The sequence below is a fragment of the Elaeis guineensis genome, chromosome 4 (genome assembly GCF_000442705.2).
Source record: "Elaeis guineensis isolate ETL-2024a chromosome 4, EG11, whole genome shotgun sequence".
Lineage (NCBI taxonomy): Eukaryota > Viridiplantae > Streptophyta > Magnoliopsida > Arecales > Arecaceae > Elaeis > Elaeis guineensis.
Genome location: NC_025996.2, coordinates 27,835,612 through 27,859,284, shown reverse-complemented (window position 1 = coordinate 27,859,284; position 23,673 = coordinate 27,835,612). Strand labels below are relative to the sequence as shown.

At 39.3% G+C, this 23,673-nt stretch overlaps 1 protein-coding gene across 1 annotated transcript; it reads right to left on the bottom strand.

Annotated features, from left to right (window-relative positions):
* Positions 1-1,339: 1,339 nt before the first annotated feature.
* On the bottom strand, positions 1,340-5,741 carry LOC105043196 (E3 ubiquitin-protein ligase WAV3). Its single transcript, XM_010920653.4, is given in 4 exon segments — positions 1,340-1,910; positions 1,913-2,485; positions 2,488-3,511; positions 5,250-5,741. Coding segments are annotated over 4 exon segments (2,163 nt in total). The 5' UTR covers positions 5,502-5,741; the 3' UTR covers positions 1,340-1,596.
* Between the last annotated feature and the right edge of the window lie 17,932 nt (positions 5,742-23,673).

Here is a 23,673-nt window from a genome sequence, read left to right as displayed (position 1 = left end):
ATGACTGAGTTTGTCTTGCATACAACTTGGGTATCCTTAAACCGGGTGCTGTTACTACCAAAAAAAGAAGGGGAAAAAAAAAAATCTCTCCTGCACATCTTAGTATTATACTGACTTTTCCAGCTCACCAGTTGGCTTCTACATGGCAACTGCCTGAAAGTATAGACACTGGCAAATATAGGACACAATTCAGCTTACTTCTAGCTGTAACGTTACAGATTGGCCTCCGTTTTTTTGCAATTTCAGAAGGTAATTCAAGAGCTTACGTTTTCCCATGGAGTCAGGAATGGAGTTTCTGGGTTGCGCCTCACATATCCGAAAAATCTTTGGTCGATTATATCCATAATGGACGATGTTTTGCTGCTGGTTGATTGCACTGGTTACCAGAAAATATATGCTGCCAACTTAAGGAACAAGAAAAACCTCCTTAGTTGAGCAAATTTATATGAAAAATATCTCTATTTCTATTCTTTCGCCGACAAATTTAGTCGTGTAACAGCATATTGATCTGAGCATCCAGGACCTAAGCAACTCCTACTCCACAAGCTCTGCCAACAAGAATGTATCCAAATAGAACGTTGTTAATCCAGAGCTCCCAACTTAGTTGATCCAATCAACTCCAAGTCCGCAAAGAACCTCCCAAAAATGGCAGCAACTCATGGGCTTTTATAAACCACCAAAGGCAAGATAACTTATTGATTAGAACCATTCTGCCACATGCACCTTGGAGCATCCAATAAAAGGTTGTCACATCGTTTATTATTGGAAAAAGATTCATTCTTATCCAAACTTGATTTAAAATTGTGAATGGAAAAGGATTTACCTTAACCACAGCTAACAACTTTTGCTGATTTGAATGAAAAGAAGTTCACCTTTTTTTTTTTTGATGATGTGGCAACTTTTCATTAGATGAGCTAAGATACATGTGGTAAAATAGTTTTAACTAATGATTTCTCCAAAGGAAAAGTCACCTGCAACTACTCTCGTAATCAATGGGCGCTCCACATTAATCTATCCGGCTAAGAAGCAAACCTAGAACTTCTAAGACAACCAAACCGCCTTGCCGTCCACAGCATCAAGTAGAGACATTCAAACCAAGAAAGGTTTAAACTGGTAAACAACCATTGGAAAGAGACAAAGGACTTGAAATGAATGAATTGGCCAGATACTACAGAAGTATAAATCCAAGAGAAGAATGCACCCCCATATATTCCCAAAGATTACAAAAGCTTATACCACCCTTTTTCAGGGAAAGCCTTCTCTTATATACAACACCAAAGATAAAAAAGAAAATTAAAAAATTTCTGAAAAGAAAAGCCTAGCTAATATACCTACACCCTTTTTCCCCTTGAAAACATTATACCTCCTTTCACCTCAATCCTCCCTTCTATCCCACCTTTCCAGATTTTATTCATTTACAACCTAGGAGCAATATCCCCATCTTGTATGCCCCCAAGCCCATTTACCCTGACCTTCTCCTGTACGGCCCCACTACTGCTCCAACCCCCACCTCAGAATAAGAGGGAAAAAGATACTAGACAAAAACATTAATGCAATGCTTAATCTTGTTCTCCTTCTAAGAAATGGGGAACTCAACTACCTCGGGTGCAGTTGCGCCGAGAAGGACCTCACCTGACGGAGTGGTGGGTTGAGAAGTCGTGGAGATAGACTCAATGTCTGTGATCGCTCAAGCATGTCTACCATCGATGGTGTCTGATAGGCATGAATGAGGCTGGTACTGTCCGTTGAGTCTCCACGGACTGTTGCCCTTTGCCATGAATGTGAGCTGAGCCCCGATAGCACGTACGCCCGCCCAGAAGCCTCATACCTCTGTCGGCTAGCCATCCTGTCCTGCATCTCCTTCAGCTCTGCATCCAACGCCAAGCACAACTGGTCACTAGATCTTCCTCCAGGGATTCAGACAATATCCTCCTACGCTCCTCAAGTATGGACACTGCATCAGATAGTGCACCCCTCTCAGCTGCCGCCCTTGCTGCCGCCATGGCTTCTGCAGCCTGAACACGATTCCTCTCACGATCAACCTCAATTGACATCATCTGGCCCTCAACGACTGCTGGCCTCTGAATCCTCAGCTCGTTACCATCCAAGTTGATAGTCTCATTCAGTACCGGGTCTCTATAGGAACAACCCACCCTCAGCAGCACAAACTCATCATAGGCTGGCGGAATGTTTACAGATACAAGGAAATCTCTTTCTTCATCAGCATACAGGTCACCCACATCGATTGATCCACTCCGTCCATCCGCTGCCACATTACTTGTATAGCTGCCCGACTTTATCGGAGCAAGCCGTACGCCTGGGTGCATGCACTCCACACCCACCCACATCTCTTGAACAACTACACTCAGGAGGCCACCAATGCACTGAGCAAATGCATCTTGAATCACACCCTCAGCCTCGATAAAAGAAAAAGTCCCACCAGAGGTTTCTGAGATTGAATGCATGGAAGCAGAATCATGATCTGCCCAAAACCAAAGGCATGAACAGGTGTTTGATGGCTGGTTGCACCACGAATAGAGGACGGAACTAGTGACTCGTAGACTGATTGTGTACGCTGAGTTCCACCAGCACTAGAGGCTACAGTATATGTGTCCTGCCCATCAGAGAGAAGAATGATGCTGCAGACTGGGTTCTTCTCTCTGCGCTCCTCGATCACCTTGGCCCCCTTCCTGAGGCCCTCAGCAATGTTGGTGCCACCACCAGCCAACAGAGAATTGACAGCTTGCAGGGCCTGCTGCCTACCAGAGTCGGACATCCGACGGAGGTGGAAGAGTCGGCGTGCGGTCGAAGAGAAGGCGATGACAGAAAGCCTATCAGAGGGTCCAAGATTTTGGATAACAAACCCCATGGCACGCTTAAGAAGTGCTAGCTTCGTGCCAGCCATGCTGCCGCTGACATCAAGCACCGTGACAAGGTCCACAGGAGCACGAGAAGTTTGTGAAGTTGTTGAGCTTGTATTGATGTTTTGGCCAGAAAGCTGGTTTGTGCTAGCATGAGGGGCCTTCAGGTGGATCAGGACAGTGAAGTTCTCTTGGGAGGCTGACCGAGGAATGGCTGAGAATTCTGGGTACATCTTGAACTCTACTGTTTTACTACAACCATGTTGAGAATCTTTCGGCATATCAGGCTGCAAGTCAAGAGGATCGTCATCGTTGAAATAGATTGGCTCTGACGTATGGAAGAGAGGAGTGAGGTGGTGCTGTCGGTTTGCAGAATCTGCACGAGAAAGCCGACGCACAACAGTCATGTAGCCTTCTTCTTGGGGCCAGTTGACTGGGTTTACTCGGGCTCTTCCATGAGGATGCTCAGAGGATGGGGGGCCCTGGAAGGGTATCTCCTTCCACTTGGCTCTGCATACTGGGCACACACGGTTGCCATGCTTCACATTTGAGGCTATGCAATGAAAGTGAAATGTATGAGAGCACTCTGCGGTGAAGAGGGCATGGCCATGGCCCGCTTTCATGGTGCCAAGACATATAGAACATGTTCTCTGAAAGTGAAAAATTACAAAGAGCAAAGTCAGGATATTTCCAAGGCACATATACTAGCAGATTACATCATGCAAATGGCAACAATCTAGACCTAGTCAGTGCAGCTGATTTACAAAAGACTGTCTCTGAACTAAAGTAGGGAAAGATAAAGGAGAAAAAAATAAACTGGAGACAAAACTGCATAGTTTGTGCACTTTCTTTTTAATGCTAGAACACAATCATTTGCAAAGGGGCTCGACAAAAAAATGCTAATGTTATTAAATCATGCTTGACCTAAAAGCAGCAATGTAAAAATCACATACAACATGATAATGAACCATTTTTACCACCTAAAGTCAGCCCCTTTTTTAAATATGATCCTAAAACAGCAATTTCACTTCCTAGGTAAATTAGCTTCCACAGTACATAATACATCGGTTTTAAATCAATTTCTGCTGATGGAATAGTGTAAAGTCTAACTGAGTCCATTTTACATGAATGAACTAACTGAACTGGTAGCAAACTCAGGCAGCGTAATCCACCAACAGTTTAGAGTTTAAACATAATGAAGAAAAGCTCCCAGACTAACCACTGTAGAATCATTAACAAAAGTTAATAATATAAACAGATGAAGATACCATGCTAGCAACCACAAATAGACAACGATAGTGTATTCAAATTTTGGTAATTGAATGCAGGGAAAATAAAAACACACGGGGACACAACCCTCAACCATACTATTATGTTTACATAAACGGGTTCTTTTTTTGACAAGCATGAATGGGTGCTTTCAGTGCATTTAACCTAGTCATTACCAGTCAACTTATCAACTCATGGACAGATCACAGCCCCAAAGTACAACATGTGAAGGATAGCCATCAGACTTATGAAACTCTCCACTTCCCTATTGTAGATGGCCTAACCAACCATTGACAAGGTGATCCATTAACCAATTAAAACGGCATCCAGGTTCAAGTTGTTCATTAGAAAAGGAAAGTCTGGGAAGGATGTTATTTCTTCTTCTTCTTCTTGGTAAATAAAACTTTTAATTTTTCAAAGCTTCAATAAAAATACCAAATAGGCATCACATTTTCTGCACCCACTTCCCAATTCCCAAGACACAAATTGGGTAAGTGTTACAGGATCATGAGCTAATGCGGGAAATGTTTGACCAATCCACCCACCAAAATGATGGCGAAATCATCATTAGCCAATAAGTTTCGTCCAAATTTACCCTTGTGGAATGTTTGCCAAGAATGGTCAACAGGCTCACGGTTAAAAAAGAAAAAGAAAGCAACAAAAGCTTCGCAAGCAAGAGTAGCGTTGCTGACCAAGGAAGCGGCTTTCCCTTTCAAGGGGGTGGGGGGGTTAAAATAAGAAAGAGTGCCTGAGTTTTTCCCCTTTTCTAAATGAACAAGAATGGCTCTGGTCCTCAAAGGAACTGCTGCATGTTATCCTCCACAAAAGTACAGGGATAAAATCATAGAAAAGAAAACAAAAGGAAAAAGATAACAAAATCACCACCGTCCAAGTCCATGGTTTGAAAGAACAACCGCAAAAGATATGGAAAAGAAGAGAAACCAACGCGGAGTTCGGTGAAAAGATGAAAAACCCCACATTTAAGCACGTTTCTATATCAAAATCCAAAAAGGTCTAATTTTTCTAGGAAGAAAAAACAGGTTTTCATCCTTCAGATCAACAAAGAAACAAGCGTCTTAATTGCAAGAGATTTGCAAACAAACAGCATGAAAGACGAACCTTTGACGATCTGCTGCCGGATCTAGGAAGCCGGAGGCCGGAGGAGGTCGGAGTGGGCGTGGTCGGCATCAGTGCTCGGTAATCCGACGCTCCGCCAGACGACGTCGGAGAAGACGCCGCCGCAGCATTCGACGACCTTTCGGCGGCGTGAACGCCGGTCGGCGAGCCACCGTCATCGTCCAGATTGCTCGGAATATAGACGCAAAGACTCGCCGCCAGCGCTCTCTTTGCCCGCCTCCACGCGGTCCCCATTCCTCACTCCCACACCAACAAACCCTTCTTCTCCAGAAACTACGGTATGTTTGCTCGGAAACCTCGGATCAAACGAGCTCAAATCTGGACGAATGTCCTTGTAACAAGGGAACGGATCTCGGAGGAAGGGGTGCCAAAATTGGATTTTTATGCGGTTTTTTGTGGGAATGGGAGGCTATAGGGTCGGAAGGAGGGTAGAAAGGGGAAAGAGGGGGGCAGAGGAGAGAGGCCGGGTCAGAAGGACTTGGTGGCCAAAGAGAACTAGAAATCCTCTTCTTTAGCAAGCCTAGCCGCCATTAAAGAGAGAGAAGGTGAGGGGGTCGGGTTTTGACCTTTGGAAGCAGCTTTTGTTGAGAGGGAAGGACTGGGGGGCTTCGGTGGGATGATATATATTGCGGAGAATTTATGTTTCTTTGACTTCCTAAAATGCCCCTTAGCAAAAACGCGTTTCCTGTTATTAAAAGAAAAATTTTTAGGGGTGGAGGGATGATTGACAAGGATCATGGAGCGGGACTCTATTAGGCCGCCGATGTCAAAAGTCAAAACCAAAGCCACTTTCTCAGAGTAATAATTATAATATAATTTAAAAATATATATTTTTGTATAATAAAATTTAAAATATAAGTAATTGGATTATCCAAATTTCAATCATATCAATTTAGTTAATAAAATAAAAATATCGAATAAAATTAAAAAAAATAGATAAACAAAGCTCAACATCGTTTGTCCATGACTGACACTGTCACGTGATGAGAAGGAGGATCTCCTCCTCTTCGTGAAAGAATCTTTTTTATAGAAAGATTATTGATATTTTATTTTCTTTATCATGGACCTCAACCAAGCCTCTCTACTCCTTTCCGATTCCTAAACTATAATCTCATCTCCTGAAAAAATACTTATTCTAGCTATTGGCTTGCTTTCAACAACCACTGCCTCCACTACCTTGCTCCTCTCATCATATACTTCTTTAATCTCTTTTTTTTCTTTTAATTTTGTTTTCTTTTTTTCTCAATTTATAAGATAAATTTTAGATTTTCGATGCAATTGAACGAAAGAAAAAATCGATGAAGATGATTTCTTACAGTGCTTATACCATGAATAGTCTTTCGATCAAACGGGCTCCTGTGTCCAGATCTCTCAAGCATCAGCTTAAAACCCCAAGGCCTACACCATTTTGATTGTTGGGGGTTTGTATAGCTGGGCTCCCCACATTTATCTCTTATAGTTTGCTTTTTACTTGGTCTGATGAGAATAGATGAGAGAAGACTGCTACTATCAAACCTCATATAGATGCAACTTGACATTAAAGATTTTTTTTTTAAATTTTTTCTCCATGATAGAATTTAGATCGACAATTAGTTTTTTTGGTTAGATTGTGTGGTCAAATGGCAGCCTTGAGCAAATAGCATTGGGTTTCATTTATTCATTCTTCTGATTTTGCTCGATTTTTTCTCTTTATGAGCAAATTAACACAACTAAATTTTGAATAACTCGATTACTAGTATTCTTAAACTTCATTTGAAAAATTTTTTTTTTTTAATATAATAACAATAGCTATTATGATAAGCACGAAGGATTTGTTACCTTATTGATGTTCATGATGTGAATTTTAATGATAATGATACAAACAATGATTATTATTTAGCTATAATGTTGTTTATTTTGATAAAACAGTAAGGATTTTTATGGTAGTTAAAATTTTAGTTTTAAAGGTTCAAATCCAAGCATAAGTGAATGAATAATGTCAATATAGCCATTAAAATGGTCAATAATAATTTAAAGAGGACCCAAAAAATAAAAATATATTATTTTTCTTTAGCCCTCCCAATCATTTGATTTTTATTAGTATTAATTATATAAAAGATACCAATCAATAATTATACATCTGTGAGCATAAATTTCAAATAATGATACTTAATTAGATAGTTATGATCCTACCATTCTTGTTATATACTAAAAGTAGCCCATTATTATTTAATATTTTACTATTTAATAAATATAATTTTTTATTTTTCTTTTTAAATGCTACCTAAAAATTCATAAAAATGACTTCAATAAAAAATAATTATTGAATTTCTATGATTGCTCAATATTTTTCAGATGACCAGTGACAACCATCATAATGAGTTATAATAATAAGTCCATTACGAAATAAATCTAGTTCAAAACTAAATTAGCAATACTAGATATTGTTTAATTTTAGATTTTTTAATATCAACATTATTTTATATGTACTTATTCAAAAAAATTATAATTATGTATGATCAATTGTGACCCTTGTAATTAGAAATAAAAAGTCATACACTCAAAATGATGCATATTTGACTGCTATTATTAGCTATAGTTGGAAGGGGAAGCTAAAGCAGTGGCTACATATGCTCCTCCTAAATTGTGGGATTGCGCAACTTGATCAATTTAGAGGAACCAGTAATTAACTTTTCATAAAGAATACACTATTTTAGACGAGAAAATGTGAATGTGTAGTATATGGTCGGGTTCTCATCCGTTTCCCGTGACGTTTCCACTTACGTATAGGGGCATTTTTGTCATTATGGGCATAGAAAAAGGGCTGCATACAGGTGGGACTCGGTGTGCTCGTCCAACTACAAGCCGGAAAAAGAAGTGGAGAGAGAAAATCCAAAGCAGCATTTAAGAGGAAGATTAGCTGTCGAAAGGCGCTGCTTTAATAACCCTAGGCTATGACCGCTAAGGACAGCTGATGGCAGCTCATAACTTCTATCAACGTTTTAATTTTACGGACATTGATGCCCTTGTCCTTAGACTTTATGGCACATATGACCATTCTGTATATATAAAATTATATTGCCAGTTGATTTTGGCAAGAAAATATATTTGAATATATATAGATAATTACAAGCATTAACAATGGTCTAAAATAACGGCTATAATGTTGTAGGTACACATGGATAATAGACAGTTGCAGCAATAGAATAAAATAAAATACTAAATAATAGTGTTATATGGGTTTTGATTTTTTTGACTATGTATAAACTAAATGTTTCCTGAAATTTTTTCAATATATCTTATCAATTTAGAAAACAATATCCCAATGAACAGCAATTTAGTCAAATATCGTTATGATTTGTTATTTATTTTCCAAAAAGTAATAAATTAAAAGTTTATTAGAGGGATCCTATCATTAATAGTATCATCATCATGCGGTGATGAAAGCAGCCCACAGAATCAGCATTTGAAAAGTCAAGCTTGGGATTGCTGATACCCTTGAATGGTTAATAATATTGATCATTCTTTTGAGACTTAATATTAGGACCATGTCGTTGTCTAAAGCCTTATCCATCTCTGTTATCTAGAATGAGTGACATTATCTTTGATCTTTGACAAAATATCACCATTTCATGTGATATTTGATAAGAATAATATAACAACAAAATGGACTAGAATACTGCAGATTTTTATCAATGTTTTTTGTTGATGATTTCAAACTAATTTCAATCTCCATTTTGCAACCAAAAGAGGTATTGAAAAAAGAAAAAATATTTATTATTTGATTCTACAAACCAAATTTGACACTCAACAAATTCATAATTTAGTTTTTCACGTTGGGAGATAAATTCATGGTAAAAAAAAGTTTCCAAATATTGGCCTACTCCGTCCCTGTAAACAAGAAAAAATTCTTGGGCCCATCTATTCTATATATAACTAGGCTATGATTAATATATAATTAAGTCAAAGATACCAAAAAAACTCCACAATAATATTAGTAGAAAGGATATATATATATATATATATATATATATATTTATATATATAGATACCAAAAAAACTCCACAATAATATTAGTAGAAAAATATATATATATAAAATATATAAAAAAAAAATATATATATATATATATATATATATATATATATATATATAGAAAACATATCAAGTGAATGGAGTGGTTTAATATGAGAGGTGAGGGGACATAATAATAATTTTTGGATCTACATCAATAGTTCAGATGAGAATAAGATTGTCCAAACTGTCTACATATCTTTAGGATTTATCTATTCTTTCTTTTTTTAATTTTTTTAACGCACGATGCTCATCTAAATTTTTGATATATATCTAAAAATTATTATTATATCCTCTTACCTCTTATATTAAATCATTCCTTTCATTTGATATGCTCTCTGTATATATATAATCTTTTTAATTCTCCATGGTAATATCTTCTTTCAACCAACGTCCTTGCATCATTATCTTTTTTCTAGAAAACATGGGGAAGACCATGTTCCATTGGCCCACAGTATTCGATCATTAGGTGTATCATGATTCAAAGGAAGCCATCTCTTTTGCATGTCATCTTTGAGTGGTGGATTGCATCATGGTCTCTTTCACGGAACCATGAGTAGGCTTCTGACTTTCGTTTTGTGGGTGTAGGACCCCCCCATCATGATGCGGGCTTGAAGAGTGGAGAGCTCAAACCCGCCTCACGTGCACGGCACCCTTAAGCTGGTCTAATTATTGTCGGATCAGATTCATCAGCTCAGCGGTGAACCAGTCCCACCATGAAATGACAAGAACATCCACAAATAAAAAGAAAAGAAGGGAAGCATCCGCTTATTGTTAGCATTGTTCTGCGATTCCAACTTTGGACTATTCAATAAAAAATTATCACATCATTTATTTTAATAAAAAAATATTCTTCCAAAAACTATTATAAGGATTTGAATGTGAAAAAGCTTCACCGTTATCTGATTGAAAATTTTTAATGAAATAAAAAAAAATAAAATAATAAACTTTTGCTAGATGGCACGATGATTTATTATTGGATCATTCAAAGTTCAGATAGTAAAATAATTCTAACCAATAATTATCACGCAATACAGCAACGTTCTATGGTTGGACTGGTCCGTTGGTGGACTCGGCAATCTTGGGGCCCTGCCATGTCACACCAAAGCGAATCGCATTGGTGCTTCTCAACGTATCATGAGAGGCTGGTAACATTGCTCACCCGGATACAATGTTATCTTTATACTAAAGTCTATGAATATATCCATTAGAATATTGTTTTAGAATTTAAATATGCTTTGAAATAGATGGTATTAATAATAACTTTGTTATTTCAGCATTATTATCTGTGATGTCCCAATATTAGAGCAAATGATGTCCGTTAAAACACATTCATAAATCTAGGATTTTATATTGGTTAGGTCCAGTATAAACATCATAAGGAATGATAACAGTTTCAGGCCGTGGCCATTGTAGCCACAACCGCAGTACTAAAAATATGGAACTAAATTTTGTTAGGTTGGACCTAACTTGAGAGCAGAAGTTAAGGCATGGTAGGTCTAGGTCATTAAATTGGATTGGATTCTAAGACTAATAAGGTAAAGTTATATAAGGTGGCGTTATATGATATACCAAAGTTGCAACCACCTTCACTTAAACCAATTGATAGGCTTTCCAGTGCGATTCTTAAAATTGTATGCAGCTGAAGTACCTAAACTAAATTCAACGAGAACTAGAATATGGTGCCCTCTCTCTCTCTCTTTCTCTCTCTCTAGAAAGATAGATAGGGAGTGTTTGTGTGTGTTTTGGGGGAGGGATTTACAAGATTATAGTAGCATTGACATCAAGGTTGGCAGCATAGATACACTCGGATCGGTCTGGATGCATGGTATGGTCGTGTCTTATGTGTGGGTCCAGGTATGGATGCATAGAACTTTTCAAGTCCTGCAATGGGTCTAGAAAATTGTACTTCACTCAACTTGGTAACATGTAAATAATTTTTTATGAGCTTGATATGATCTGAATCTGGACTTAATAGTTTGTCCAATATATCATGTGTAATTATTTTGTACCATAAACAATTTTTAGAAGTTCCTTTTTAGGGCTTGAACTTAACATATATTAGATTAGAAACTGATTAGTTTCAGGTAGGGTATGGATCATAAGGCACCAGATCCAACATCTTCGAAAGCATTTTTGCTATTATTAGTGAATGTAGGGGTCTATGTTTGTAACTATTTCTTAATGGAGTCGAGAATTAATTATTTTAACCATGTGATGGGTTGAATTTTCTTGGTATAGTGAAAAAATATGAAAGCAGATAGGTTGAGTTTATTGCAGTCAGTTATTTCTCAGGTTATCTTGTCGCATATAATGACCGTAGTTTTTGTAGCCAACAATAAGTTAATAGTATATAAGATTTTTGAGCAGGCCATCTCAAATCAATCTCACGAGCTCAACAGAGTTTTTTTTTTTTTAATCAAGCAAGTCTAAGTTATCATATGGCTTGAAGTATCCTAAGTTTTAAGCCGATAAAAATTTGATTGGATGAATCATCAACATCATCCCTTGCTTTTGCGAGAATTCATGCTCTATTGATTAAAATCAAGCACATCCGATCTTTCTACAAGTAAGATGGTCAAATTAAATTTTTGATCAGAATAAAATTTTACCATGGCATGGCGAATTCATGGCTACATGTCTATTTCAACTTATTGCTTCTTTTTTGTTTAAAAAAAAATTACTTGTTATGGTGTCTTTCCCTTCTAAACCAAAATTATTTCAATGTTTCAATTTGCCGACTTTACCCATGTAAGAAGAGTGGGAGTTTTCTAAGACAGAATTGTTACATGCTCCAAAAAGGACATTATCACAGCCTAGGCTTGGCAAAATAAAGCAAATTACAAAAGATAAGAACAATGTGATTACAAGCATTAACTAGAAATCTTTCACATCTTTTAAGCAGCCTTTAAAATCCTACATAGCTTACCCACCAGATAAATCAAGAAGCACATGAGAAGAGTTTTAAGCACCAAGAATCCATAGCAATTAGCAAGTCAAAAGATTTTACGACCCATGTGAGAGCTAGAGATACCCTCTTCCTCTCTATCTCCCTCCTTAATTGCGATCCCTTCTCTTGCAGCACCACCTTCTTAAAGGGTATCATGGAACAAAGCTCTTTACGTGATATAAAGTGGAATCTTCTTTGCATGTATTCGAACCATCACCTATTGTGGTGGTGGCGTGCACCTCCTGATTCCATGCAAAACATCCGCTAGTCTCTGTTATTATATTAATTGACCTTAGCAAATCAACCATATTTATTCTCACACCCTCTCAAGAATTTAGGGTATGTTTGGTTAAGAAAAGTTAGACTCTGAAATGGAAATGAGAATGAGTTACTCCTATTTCATCCATTTGAAATTGAGAGGAATCTTATTCTCATTTTGATTCAGAAGAGAATTGAAATGTCTCAATTTTTCAAAATTTAATCTCTATTCTTTTCTAGTATTTCAATCCTATTCTAATTCTAGTAGGAATCAAACGTATCAAAAGATTTGACTATTCTAATTTCCACCATTTTGATTTCAATTCCAATTGTGAGTACTCAAACGCGCCCTTAATCTCTAATCTGCTATATAAATGATAAATAATAATAGATTATATAAATAATGATACAAGGCAAATGTAGGAGAATATTATGAATTTTCATGAGAAGTGTCAGATGCAACAAAATCAAGACTAGTTATGAATTAGTGTTAGTCCAAAATTAATCATCAATCTCTAACTCCCACGTTGCTTGTGACTGAGAAAACTTTGATGTGTTCAAACGCAAGGATCTGCGGTTTTAACTGCAGCAAAGAGTAAATATTGTCACAGTTTGATAGAGACTTTTTGAAGGCAGTCTTAGGAGGGTCGCTCTCGAGGAAACCTTTGTGAAAGTTGGATGCTAGACAACGAGAAGCGACTAAATGAGAGCCCTTAACAGTTTCCTTGGTGAAAACTGAAAACTCTTGTTGAATTAAATTTCAGAAATAGAGAAATCTTTATGGCCATTCCTCTCCAGCGAATGATAAAATTTAACATTGACCACCAAACCATAAAATATTATTATTGATCACCAACATAGTTCTCACAATGTCCTTTCAAACCTTGACCTTTGTGAACCCCAATTCCAACCCCAACTTGAACGCCATTGCACTTGTAGTGCATGTTGGTGTGGTTTTCCACTTTGCAACATTACCGACCCAATTAACTTTCAGACCATCACTGCCGAAATAGAAGAAGGATGTCATGCAGTGCCAATAAGGAGGAACGATAAGAAGTTCTGGTTAAACATAATTAAATGGCAGGAAATACATGAGAAAGCATAGAAAGTACTATTGGCTTTCCACAGGCTTTATAAGGCTGCTATCAAGTTCCCCACTAGTTAACCTTAAGTTTCTAATGACACTTCTATGGTACATATATTTTATGAACATGAGATTACTCTGCTGGTCAGTGAAAATTATTATTACGTTCAGATAAGCATCAACTTGCGACGAATCGGATGATGCGTTCTCACTGGCCAACAAAGCCAATATGCTTCCATTTCTTCTTTGAATGAATCAATTTTCCCAAAGCATGTCTTGAAAACAAATCGAATAACTTGAGTGGGTATCTAATTCTCTGCAACCATGCTTTGTGTACGTACCTCCTATTTTCCAACCCCATTCCCATGGGGACCATATTGCCACCATGCACCACACCATGAGATAGTGGGGCTTAAGCCTCTGACCATCACCATCCTTAGAGTAGAGAAATAGGCCCCAATTAATGGTTCCAGATTCCCCTCAAGATTTAGATCTCAAGAAAGCAAAATCCTAGTAATCTTCCAAGTAGAAAATTCGTCCCATGCATGTTCCCCATGAAAAAAATCCTTCAGAAATATCTTCCACTCATGGTTGCCATGGTACTGTCTTCTCCTGTGCCAACGTACGTACATGATCAATTAACCACTGAAGGAGGTCCGGTTGACTCACTGTTCTTCACTCAAAACATATGTTCAACATATGAAGAAAAATCAAGTGATTGGCTTCTTACAAAGATGTCCGAATCAAGAAATTTGTAGACGACTTGGATGTCTATATTGTCATCTACCTAACGTCTGATAATTTGCCTACTTTTAGTCAACTGATCATTATCAAACATAGCTCGTGTCGGTGGTCGGCGCTGTCATTGGACTTTCACTTCCTTAACCATTGGATGGTGAGATGTCTAGATTAGTATGAGCTCGTGGAATTTCTAAATAACTCATCGATGAAGTCATGCGCATGCCCAACAAGATGTTTGACTTGTCGATGATCGGTGCATGTGGGAACATCAGCGAGGAGGCAGCTCATGAGACCACTTATTATTATCGCTCTCTCGATGAGCTGGTTGGACAACAATGGATTAAGGGACTTGCAATATAAAATATTGGAGTCTCGTTTGAATGCCTGCTTTCTAGAAGGTATGGCTAATTGAATACTTTACGCCACATCCTTATAGAAAGGTATAAGATTCGAGACCATGAAGTTGGTGGACATCAGTTCCTTTGCTTAGTTCGAAAGGCAGAACAAATCCAACTTTAATAAGATACTCCATTACGCCTTAAAAGGCTAGTCCATTTGATCATGCATTTGAGAGATTCTCACATATCATATAAGAATCTTATGTGATTAAATATCGGCAATTGTAAATGGAGACTGGAACCACATCTTGCACCACAACTATCCTATTCTTCCATGCCATAATTTAGTCTGTCCTCGAAAGGCTATATTAATTTACCCAAGATCATGGCATGAAACTTAGGGTCCTTGGCTCCATGGCATTTGATTTTGGTTCCATGATGCCGCAGCTTAATCATGACCATAAAGAGGGGAGTGAAAAGATGGAGGGATGATAGAAAAGCTCAGCACTATACAATCATCAGCTCCATTAGCCATGGCCCTAGACCCCATCCGTATCATTGTGATACATGAAGGAGAGGACTCCTTTGTAGAGCTCCCTTTGCAAAGCCTGTGCTGTAACTTATATGTTGACTTGCCCCGTAAAGCCTGGCAGGCTCCCAAGGCCAAGAAATTAAAAGGAGGTTGGACCCCACATCTAAGAGGGTTTCTTGACTTTTAACAAATGGCTCTCTGCTTTCAACCAAAAAAGAGGGAGAAAAGAAAAAAAAAAAAAAAGGATCACCAAAAACACAAAATGGTTCTCTACCCAAAGTCATATGAGCTCACTCCCTTCCCTCACCACAATGGCAGGCAAGTTTTCAAGCATTTGTGCTCTCAAAGGGGTACATTGTCCTTGGTTCCTTACCCATGTTCCCTTGTGGAGAAAAGAATAACTTTTTCCACCAAAAAGACATGGCCTTTCCCTTTTAAAAGGAGGTCTTGATGGAGCCTAGCTTATTTTGAGTGCGTACAGGAAGCTCCACTCAGTAGTCCGGATAGAATGCATCTTGAAGTTGAGCTTGGATAAGCCCAAGTAGCTTGGTTGGTAAGATGTGTGTGTGTGTGTGTGTATGAGAGAGAGAGAGAGAGAATATCCAGCAATTCCAACGAAGGGAGTGAAAAGAGCACTACTTTTTCCCTTTTAAATTTTCTGAAAGCGTATGGGTGGTCTTGGGTGGATGCCTCAATGTAGGTGCTTTCATGTGCATGGAGAGGACTTTATGCTCCTAAAAGCACTAATTGTTTCCTAATTATGATCGTCTGTATTTCAAAGTGGGCAACTTTGTTAGTAAAGTTCAATCATTGACTTGGCACCAACCAGATCACTGTTTGGGATTTTTTCCTCCTCTTTAGTGGAACAGATCTTTCATTTTATCAAAGGAAACTAATCTGGAGTGCTAGCCATTACGAAATTTGTTGTTCATGTACTGAAATTCCTAAGGTAGAATCATAATTTTTACATAATACTGGGTACTTGTTGGTGAATTTTATAAAACCTTGAATCTATGATTGGATTTTGAACAGAACTTTCTAATTTTTGCACCTCTGTTTTGAAATCAAACGACTCATAAGCATTTCAACAATCAAAATTCAAAGATATAAATTTATAAATAAAGTCATAGTTTTGAATCCATAACATTCAAATGCAGCATCCTCCTCCATTGATAATTCATGCATTTGACATGACATTTCTGCGAAACCAACGAAACTAAATTCCAATTGATTTTCTTCTTGTTGTCCTTCTCGTTCTTTCGAAAGGATATAAATTTTATTGTCTTCATAAACTTGGGCCAAAGATCATTTCTTGTTTCTAAATTCAATTGATGAATGCTTCTTTTGAGAAATGAAAAGGACATCATCACCAAGGTTCGAACCAAGTAAAAGTGTCCTTAACTAGTTGAGATAAGGCTGGTTGGCGCAAATGATCGATGTAACCAGGTTTTTTGTTTATTCTACATCTACTTCTTAATTAGCTACATACCTCAAATTACATAATCGAAGGTATAATTAACTTCCCCTTCCATTAGATGCAATGCTCTTCCATCTCATGGAAGGCCTTAGCTTTACTCCATTCAATCCACAAGAGCAGCTGCCCCGAATAGTATTTTTATAAAAGTTGGTGGCAAAATGTTCCGATTTTGATACACCCACTATTATTATTGTGCACCAGCTAACTCCATATGTTGACCGATTATTTTTCACAGCCTTTCTTTGCTCAAAACCTCTTAATATATTATAAAATTCTTTCCAAACTTTGAATTTTTCTTCTTATCAAAATACATAAAAACACCATCTTTGGCCATGCGGCTTTTTGGTGGAATGGGTTTTTCACGTGCATTAGGTCGACCATTCCATGATCCATGGGACGCAATTGTTGTATTCTTATTTGGTGGAGTCCTGTGGACATCCAAAAATACCTAATGGAATGCGGCCGGGTTGGTTGGTGAGACGTTTGATAGTTTCCATGTCATGGCTGCTTGTCCTCACAGAGGAGATAGCTAGGTTGGTTGGAATTGGCTTTAGTGCAGGAAATTGTCATGATAAATTAGTTTTATAGCTTCACTTGGAAATCTTCCTTCTATTCCCCTCGTAGTTGCATTGGTAAGAGGGTTTCCTTATTTTGACTTTGCCAGAGAGGTTGGTGGGCAAAGCCTGAAATTCCGAGCCATCTTCCCTCCACCTTGTGCAACACCATGTAAGCGTCTCTTGGTTTTAGTTTATTGGATGAGAAATTCTTTGTCCACCGTCTTCGGACGAAAAAAAAAATATATACTGCTTCATCGAATTGAACCACGTGATATAGTTAATAATAAAATAAATATTTAATAGCTTAAATTTTTTTTAATTTTTTAATAAAAATATCTTTTCTCTTCAAAATATAGGAAGTCATAATAAAGACATAATAAATTATATATATTATTTAAAATATCATAAAATAAAAAAATTATTATTATATTATGATGTCTTATGATTTTTTATAAATTCTATGATATCCTAAATAATGTTTAGGATATTTTGTGCTTGATATAATATCCTATGTCAATAATATTATTTTTTGATAATTATTTATAAGATATTATACCATTACAATGATGTCATGTTATTTTCTACGACATCCTGTTAATTGTTATCATGTTTTATCATTATTTAATGATATCCTAATCAAATATGAGTAAAAAGAATAAAAAAAAAAAGATATTTTACTCAAAAAAATTTAAGAAAAAAAAATTAAGTTACTAATTGTGGTACGTGACTCAATCAGATGAAGCAGTGTGCTTTATTTCTAGTAGGAGCTGTGGACAAAAAGTTTCTCTTATTAGATTCTAAATTTTGAGTTTGAAACACGTGTAGATGAAAAGGGTGGAGGCTTTTGTCTTATGATTTCTTTATTAAGGATTTTACATGACAAATTAGAGTGGTTCTACTTTCCTGCATATTTTTCTAGGTTATGTCACGTGTTGCCTCTAAGCTTCAAAGCAACAAAAACTAAAATAATGGTTGGAATAATGTTACAAAGCACGGCGAATACTTTTTTAAAAAACTAACAACAAAAAGTAACGGTCAAGATAAAGCTATAATTACCATCACCTCGCTTAGGCGACCTGTGTTACATATACAAATATTCCGTTTAAAAATGGGGTAGTTATTTGCCCATTATTTTGTTAAAATGTTCATGCATGACAAGGATAAAAGTAGTTTTGTAATCTTCCATCGTTCATCATACTAAAATAATATTATTTTGAAAATTCAATATATTATAATTGAAAATAATATTCGAGCTATTTAATACTTGCTTTTAAATAATGCCAAGTAATGCTCTATATATATTTTGCTTGCTTAGTTGTTTCCTTTGGAATAATATTTTGAGCTACATAAAATAGTTGACTTGAGTAACGGTTGCTACCTCCCTCTCTCTTGGGTTAGTGTGCTACCATCCATTATTACATCCCTCTCTCTTGGGTTAGTGTGCTACCATCCATTATTGCATCAAAGATAGTTTCTTAATGCATTATTTGGGAATATTGTTGTTACTCAAGCTTTGGGCTCCCCATGTGGTATCAAACGCATTTTACCATGAAAAAAGAGTGAAATTAAGAATTATTATGATTCTAATAATATGAAGGGCATCAATAGTTCCACATCGATTTGTGAGTCAAAAAAAACTCACACTTATAAGGAGAAAAATATTCTTTCTACATGAGACATCTTTTAAAGGACAAAACTGTGAGGCCCATAGACCAAAACGGACAATACCTCATATGACAGGCTGAACCCTTGTCCGCAACAATAATATGTCAGAAAGAGGTCGAGATCCACCTCGACTGACAGTGGGGCTCCTTAGACTGTACACATCAGAATCCTCCTTGACTGGAGGGCTCTGTTGTGATTTTAATAATGTTAGGATTTGGCATATCGAGATTCGGTCCACATTGAGTCCACAGCGAGATTCATGGCGAAAAACAGAGTCCAACAAGATCAAAATCACCTCAAACGAAGTCCGGATGGCCGAGATACGTTTTTTGAAGTCAGCATGGAACCCGAGGTGACAGAGGACCGCCGGCGGCCGGCTGGCAGAGCGAAGGCGGTGCGGCCGCGCATGGTGGGGCGTGGGCTAGGTGTGCAGGGCGCAACCAGGCATGGGGCATGCAGCCAAGGCACGGGCACGCGGCCCGGCCTAGGTGCGGGCGTGTGGGGCGCACGACCCGGGCCCAGGCGTGTGGCGTGGCCCGACCCACGCGTGGGTGCCCAGCCCAGCGCTCAGATGGTCCATCGTGGACTGCGGGGCGCTGGCGGTCTACAGGAGCCGCGTGGACCGAAGTCGCGGTCCATGCGTAGTTCAGGGAGCTTTATGGGCGATCCGATGGCCCAAAAAGGTTCTAGTCAAGATCCAACGGTCTGAGACTTGATTTGGGATGGTTTAGGAGTTCTAATCTTAATCTAATCTGATGTTTTAGCCTTTAAAAGGCCTGGGAACAAGATTGGCTTGTGTGGTTTGGTTTTTGCAGTAAAGAGTACTCGTGAACAGGTCCTGGGGTGGTTCTGTTTTTGTTTTCTCACGAAAGAGGAGGTTTTGTCTTCTCACAGGAGAGGAGACACAGGACACGGTGGACGGGCTTCACACGAAGACGAGGAACCTGAGAAGAAGAGAGAGAGAGTTGTGTGATCAAGAGAAGAAGGAGCTTCATGGAGGTTTCTAAACAACGGACACTGATCGCTTCAGGGGTTCAAGGGGGTCTTCTAAGAGAGAGAGAGCTTTTGTGAGGGGAACTTTCTACGAGAGAAAAATTGGGTGTACGAGGGTTGGGTGAGATCTCTTCTTGTAATTTTTTTTTTCATAGTGAAGATTGCATGCCCCGTGGAGGCGAGCCCTTTTGCGGCTGATCCACATATTTTGATTGTTTTCTATTTATTTTTTCTTTCTTTCTACTGCATCGTGTTATACCGAAAAGGTCTTGGGAGGTGGTGTCCTGACCAAACATCCACCCAACAAGTGGTATCAGAGCGAAGCTGTATAAGGACGCAGATTGCAACGGTGGTGAGCAAGACTAAAGATGGAGAAGACAGGAACAATCAAGATGAAGATCAACAAGTTTGATAGAAAGAGCAATTTCTCCTTGTGGCAGACAAGGATGAAGGACATACTTATCCAGCAAAGATTGATCGATGCTCTCTTGTGCGATGGGAAGCCAACCACCATAGAGGTGTAGGATTGGAGATGGCTATAGATGCAGACATGAGTACCATCCGCATGTACCTTACGAATGAGGTGGTGATCCATGTCCTTAGCGAGATTTCTCCGATAGTATTATGGTTAAAGCTCGAGGTGTTGTACATGGCGAAATCTTTCATCAACACTCTTTTTCTCTGAAGGCAGTTCTACCAACTACGGATGGCTGAGGGACAGAGCGTGCAGGAGCATCTAAGTCACTTTCAGAAGATCCTCACCGACCTCCTCAGCGTTGGCGAGAATGTTGAGGAGAAGACCAGAGTGCTGGTTTTGCTAGCATCGCTTTCACCTTCGTACGAGTCCTTGGTGACTACTCTTATAGTAGAGAAGAGCACCATCAAGATGTACGAGGTCACCACGGTAATACTCTAGAACGAGGTTCTCAGGAGGGAGAATCCGAGCTCAGGTGGCGGTAGCTCAGCTTTGGTGGCTTTTGGAGGGGTAGGAGGCGGTAGACGGAACGACAGAAGATCGCGATGAGGGCGGTCCAAGTTCAGGAGGGACTTGAGCAAAATCAGGTGTTACTGGTGCAAGGAGTTGGGGCATCTAGCCAGAGATTGCTTTGAACTCAAAAATCGGACGATAGCTGCTGTGGTGACGGCCAGCAGTGATTCAGAGGGAGATGTCCTGAAGATATCTGACGAGATATCTACTTCTTTCCAACAGTGAATATTAGATTCTACATACACTCATCATGTTGCAGAAAGGAGCAGTTTGACTCTCTGAAGAACAGTGAGGGCACGTATATCTACTGGATGGATCGAGCTGTGCGATCAGAGGTATTGGGACGGTCAGCTGGAGGACACATGATAGTGCAGTGAGAAAATTGGAGGAGATCCGATACATATCCAATTTCAAGCGAAATCTTATCTCACTAAGTAGACTGGATTCGAAAGGTTACAGGACGGTAGCTGGTGGAGAAATCCTGAGGGTACTATGCAGCGATAGGATTGTGCTGGAGGGGAGAAGGGGAGCAGAGGATATTATTACCTGACAGGGAGTCTAGTGTGAGGTAGAGCTTCGGAGACAGGTGGAGCCCAGAGCGAGGTGGAGCTCCAGGTGGAGGTGGATCGGGTACGAGACAGGAGACTCGAGAGGACGAGAGGCGATGTTGCAAGGTGAGATTCCTATTGCCGCAGGATGATGTCCTGAATAGGTTTCAAGTCAGGGAGAGCACAGCATACGACGGAGATGGGATCGAGCGACCTGGCTCGACTTTCATGTTTGCCCATCCATGATCAGCAGACGATTGCCCCAGAGCATGGGGGCGAGGAGATCCAGAAGCTCTCAAAGTTAGGAGGAGGTCGAATATCGAGTCGAGATGGAGATTGTTAAGATTTGATGCCTCGAGATTCGATCCATATTGAGCCCACAGTGAGGTTCACGACGAAAAGTGGAGTCCAACAAGACTAAGGTCACCTCAAACGGAGTCTAGATGGCCGAGATACTTGCTTTTGAAGTCAGTACGGAACTCGAGATGATGGAGGACCGCCGGCGGCTGGCGGCAGGCCGACAGAGCGGAGGCGGCGCGGCCGTGCATGCCAGTGCCCGGGCCAGGCACGCAAGGCACGGCCCGATGTGGGGCACGCGGCCTAGGTGCGGGTATGCGGGGTGCGGGCGCGGCCCGACCCATGTGCGGGCACCCAGCCCAACGCTCGTGCGGTCCACCATGGACCGCGGGGCACTGGCGGTCCACTGGAGCCGCATGGACCGAAGTCGCGGTCCACGCATGGTTCAGGGAGCATTATGCGCGATCCGACGGCCCAAAAAGGTTTTGGTCAAGATCCCACGGTCGGAGGCTTGATTTGGGATGGTTTAGGAGTTCTAATCCTAATCTAATCTAATGTTTTAGCCTTTAAAAGGCCTGGGAATAGGATTGGCTTGTGTGGTCTGGTTTTTGCCGCAGAGAGTACCCGTGAACATGTCCAGGGGTGGTTCTGTTTTTGTTTTCTCACAAAAGAGGAGGTTTTGTCTTCTCACGGGAGAGGAGACACGAGACGCGGCGGACGGGCTTCACACGAAGACTAGGAACCCGAGAAGAAGAGAGAGAGCCGTGTGACTGAGAGAAGAAGAAGCTTCAGGAAGGCTTCTGGACAGCGGATACCGATCGCTTCAGGAATTCATGAGGGTCTTCCAAGAGAGAGAGCTTTTGTAAAGGAAACTTTCTGTGAAAGAGAAATTGGATGTACGAGGGTTGAGGATGAGATTTTCTCTTGTAAAATTTTTTTTTCATAGTGAAGTTTGCATGCCTCATAGAGATGAGTCATTTTGTGGCTAATCTACGTATTTTGATTGTTTTCTGTTTATTTTTTCTTTCTTTCTGCTGCATCATGTGGTACCAAAAAGATCTTGGGAGATGGTATCCTGGCCAAACATCCACCCAACAAATAATGTGGAGGACACCAATAGTCCCACATCAGTTGTGAGAGACGCCTTTTAAAGAGTAAAACTTTGAGGTCCATGGATGATAATATCTCACGTGATGGGTCAAGTCCTTATCCGCAACAGGAATATTAACAGATAAGCTGTCCAACATTTTGTGTAAGATTTTTTTGATTCACCAAGGTTCGTTTATCCTTCTTTGCATTGCTGTTATAAGTAAATAAAAATTAGTTCAAAGAAACCAAAGATGATCTACCTCTACCATGCATGAGTTGGACTGGGAATGAATCGAATAATCATTTAAGAGTCGCATGGAAGGGGGATGGCTTGAGCTTGATAGGGCTAGCCTACTGGGTTTATGTAATGCAAGGATATAGACATTAATGGCACCTTTACATAACTAACATGGTGTTTGCATGAATACATTTGATGCTTCCATCTTAGCATATAAATGATATCTATATCTGCACTTCTATTGCAATTATATGAGGTGGTGTTGCCAAACCATGTGGTGTGAATCATTATCGAACACATCAATGGATGTGGTATGATTCATCGAGATTCCCGAAATTCACTTGCATGCATCCTAATGCACCGGTCATAATGAAGACCGATCTCCATTTGATGGGCATTCATAGAAACTAATGTGCACAAATATATGAATCAAGATATGCACAATTACACCCTTCCTCACTTAAGATGCCCAAATATATGAATCTTATGAAGGTTTAAAGGCAGTAGTCTAACCAATGCCAAATATATATGCATTGTTATTTTAAAATCACTTTAAAAAAAAAAAAAGCCAATTGTGTAAAGATTATCTTGAAGATTA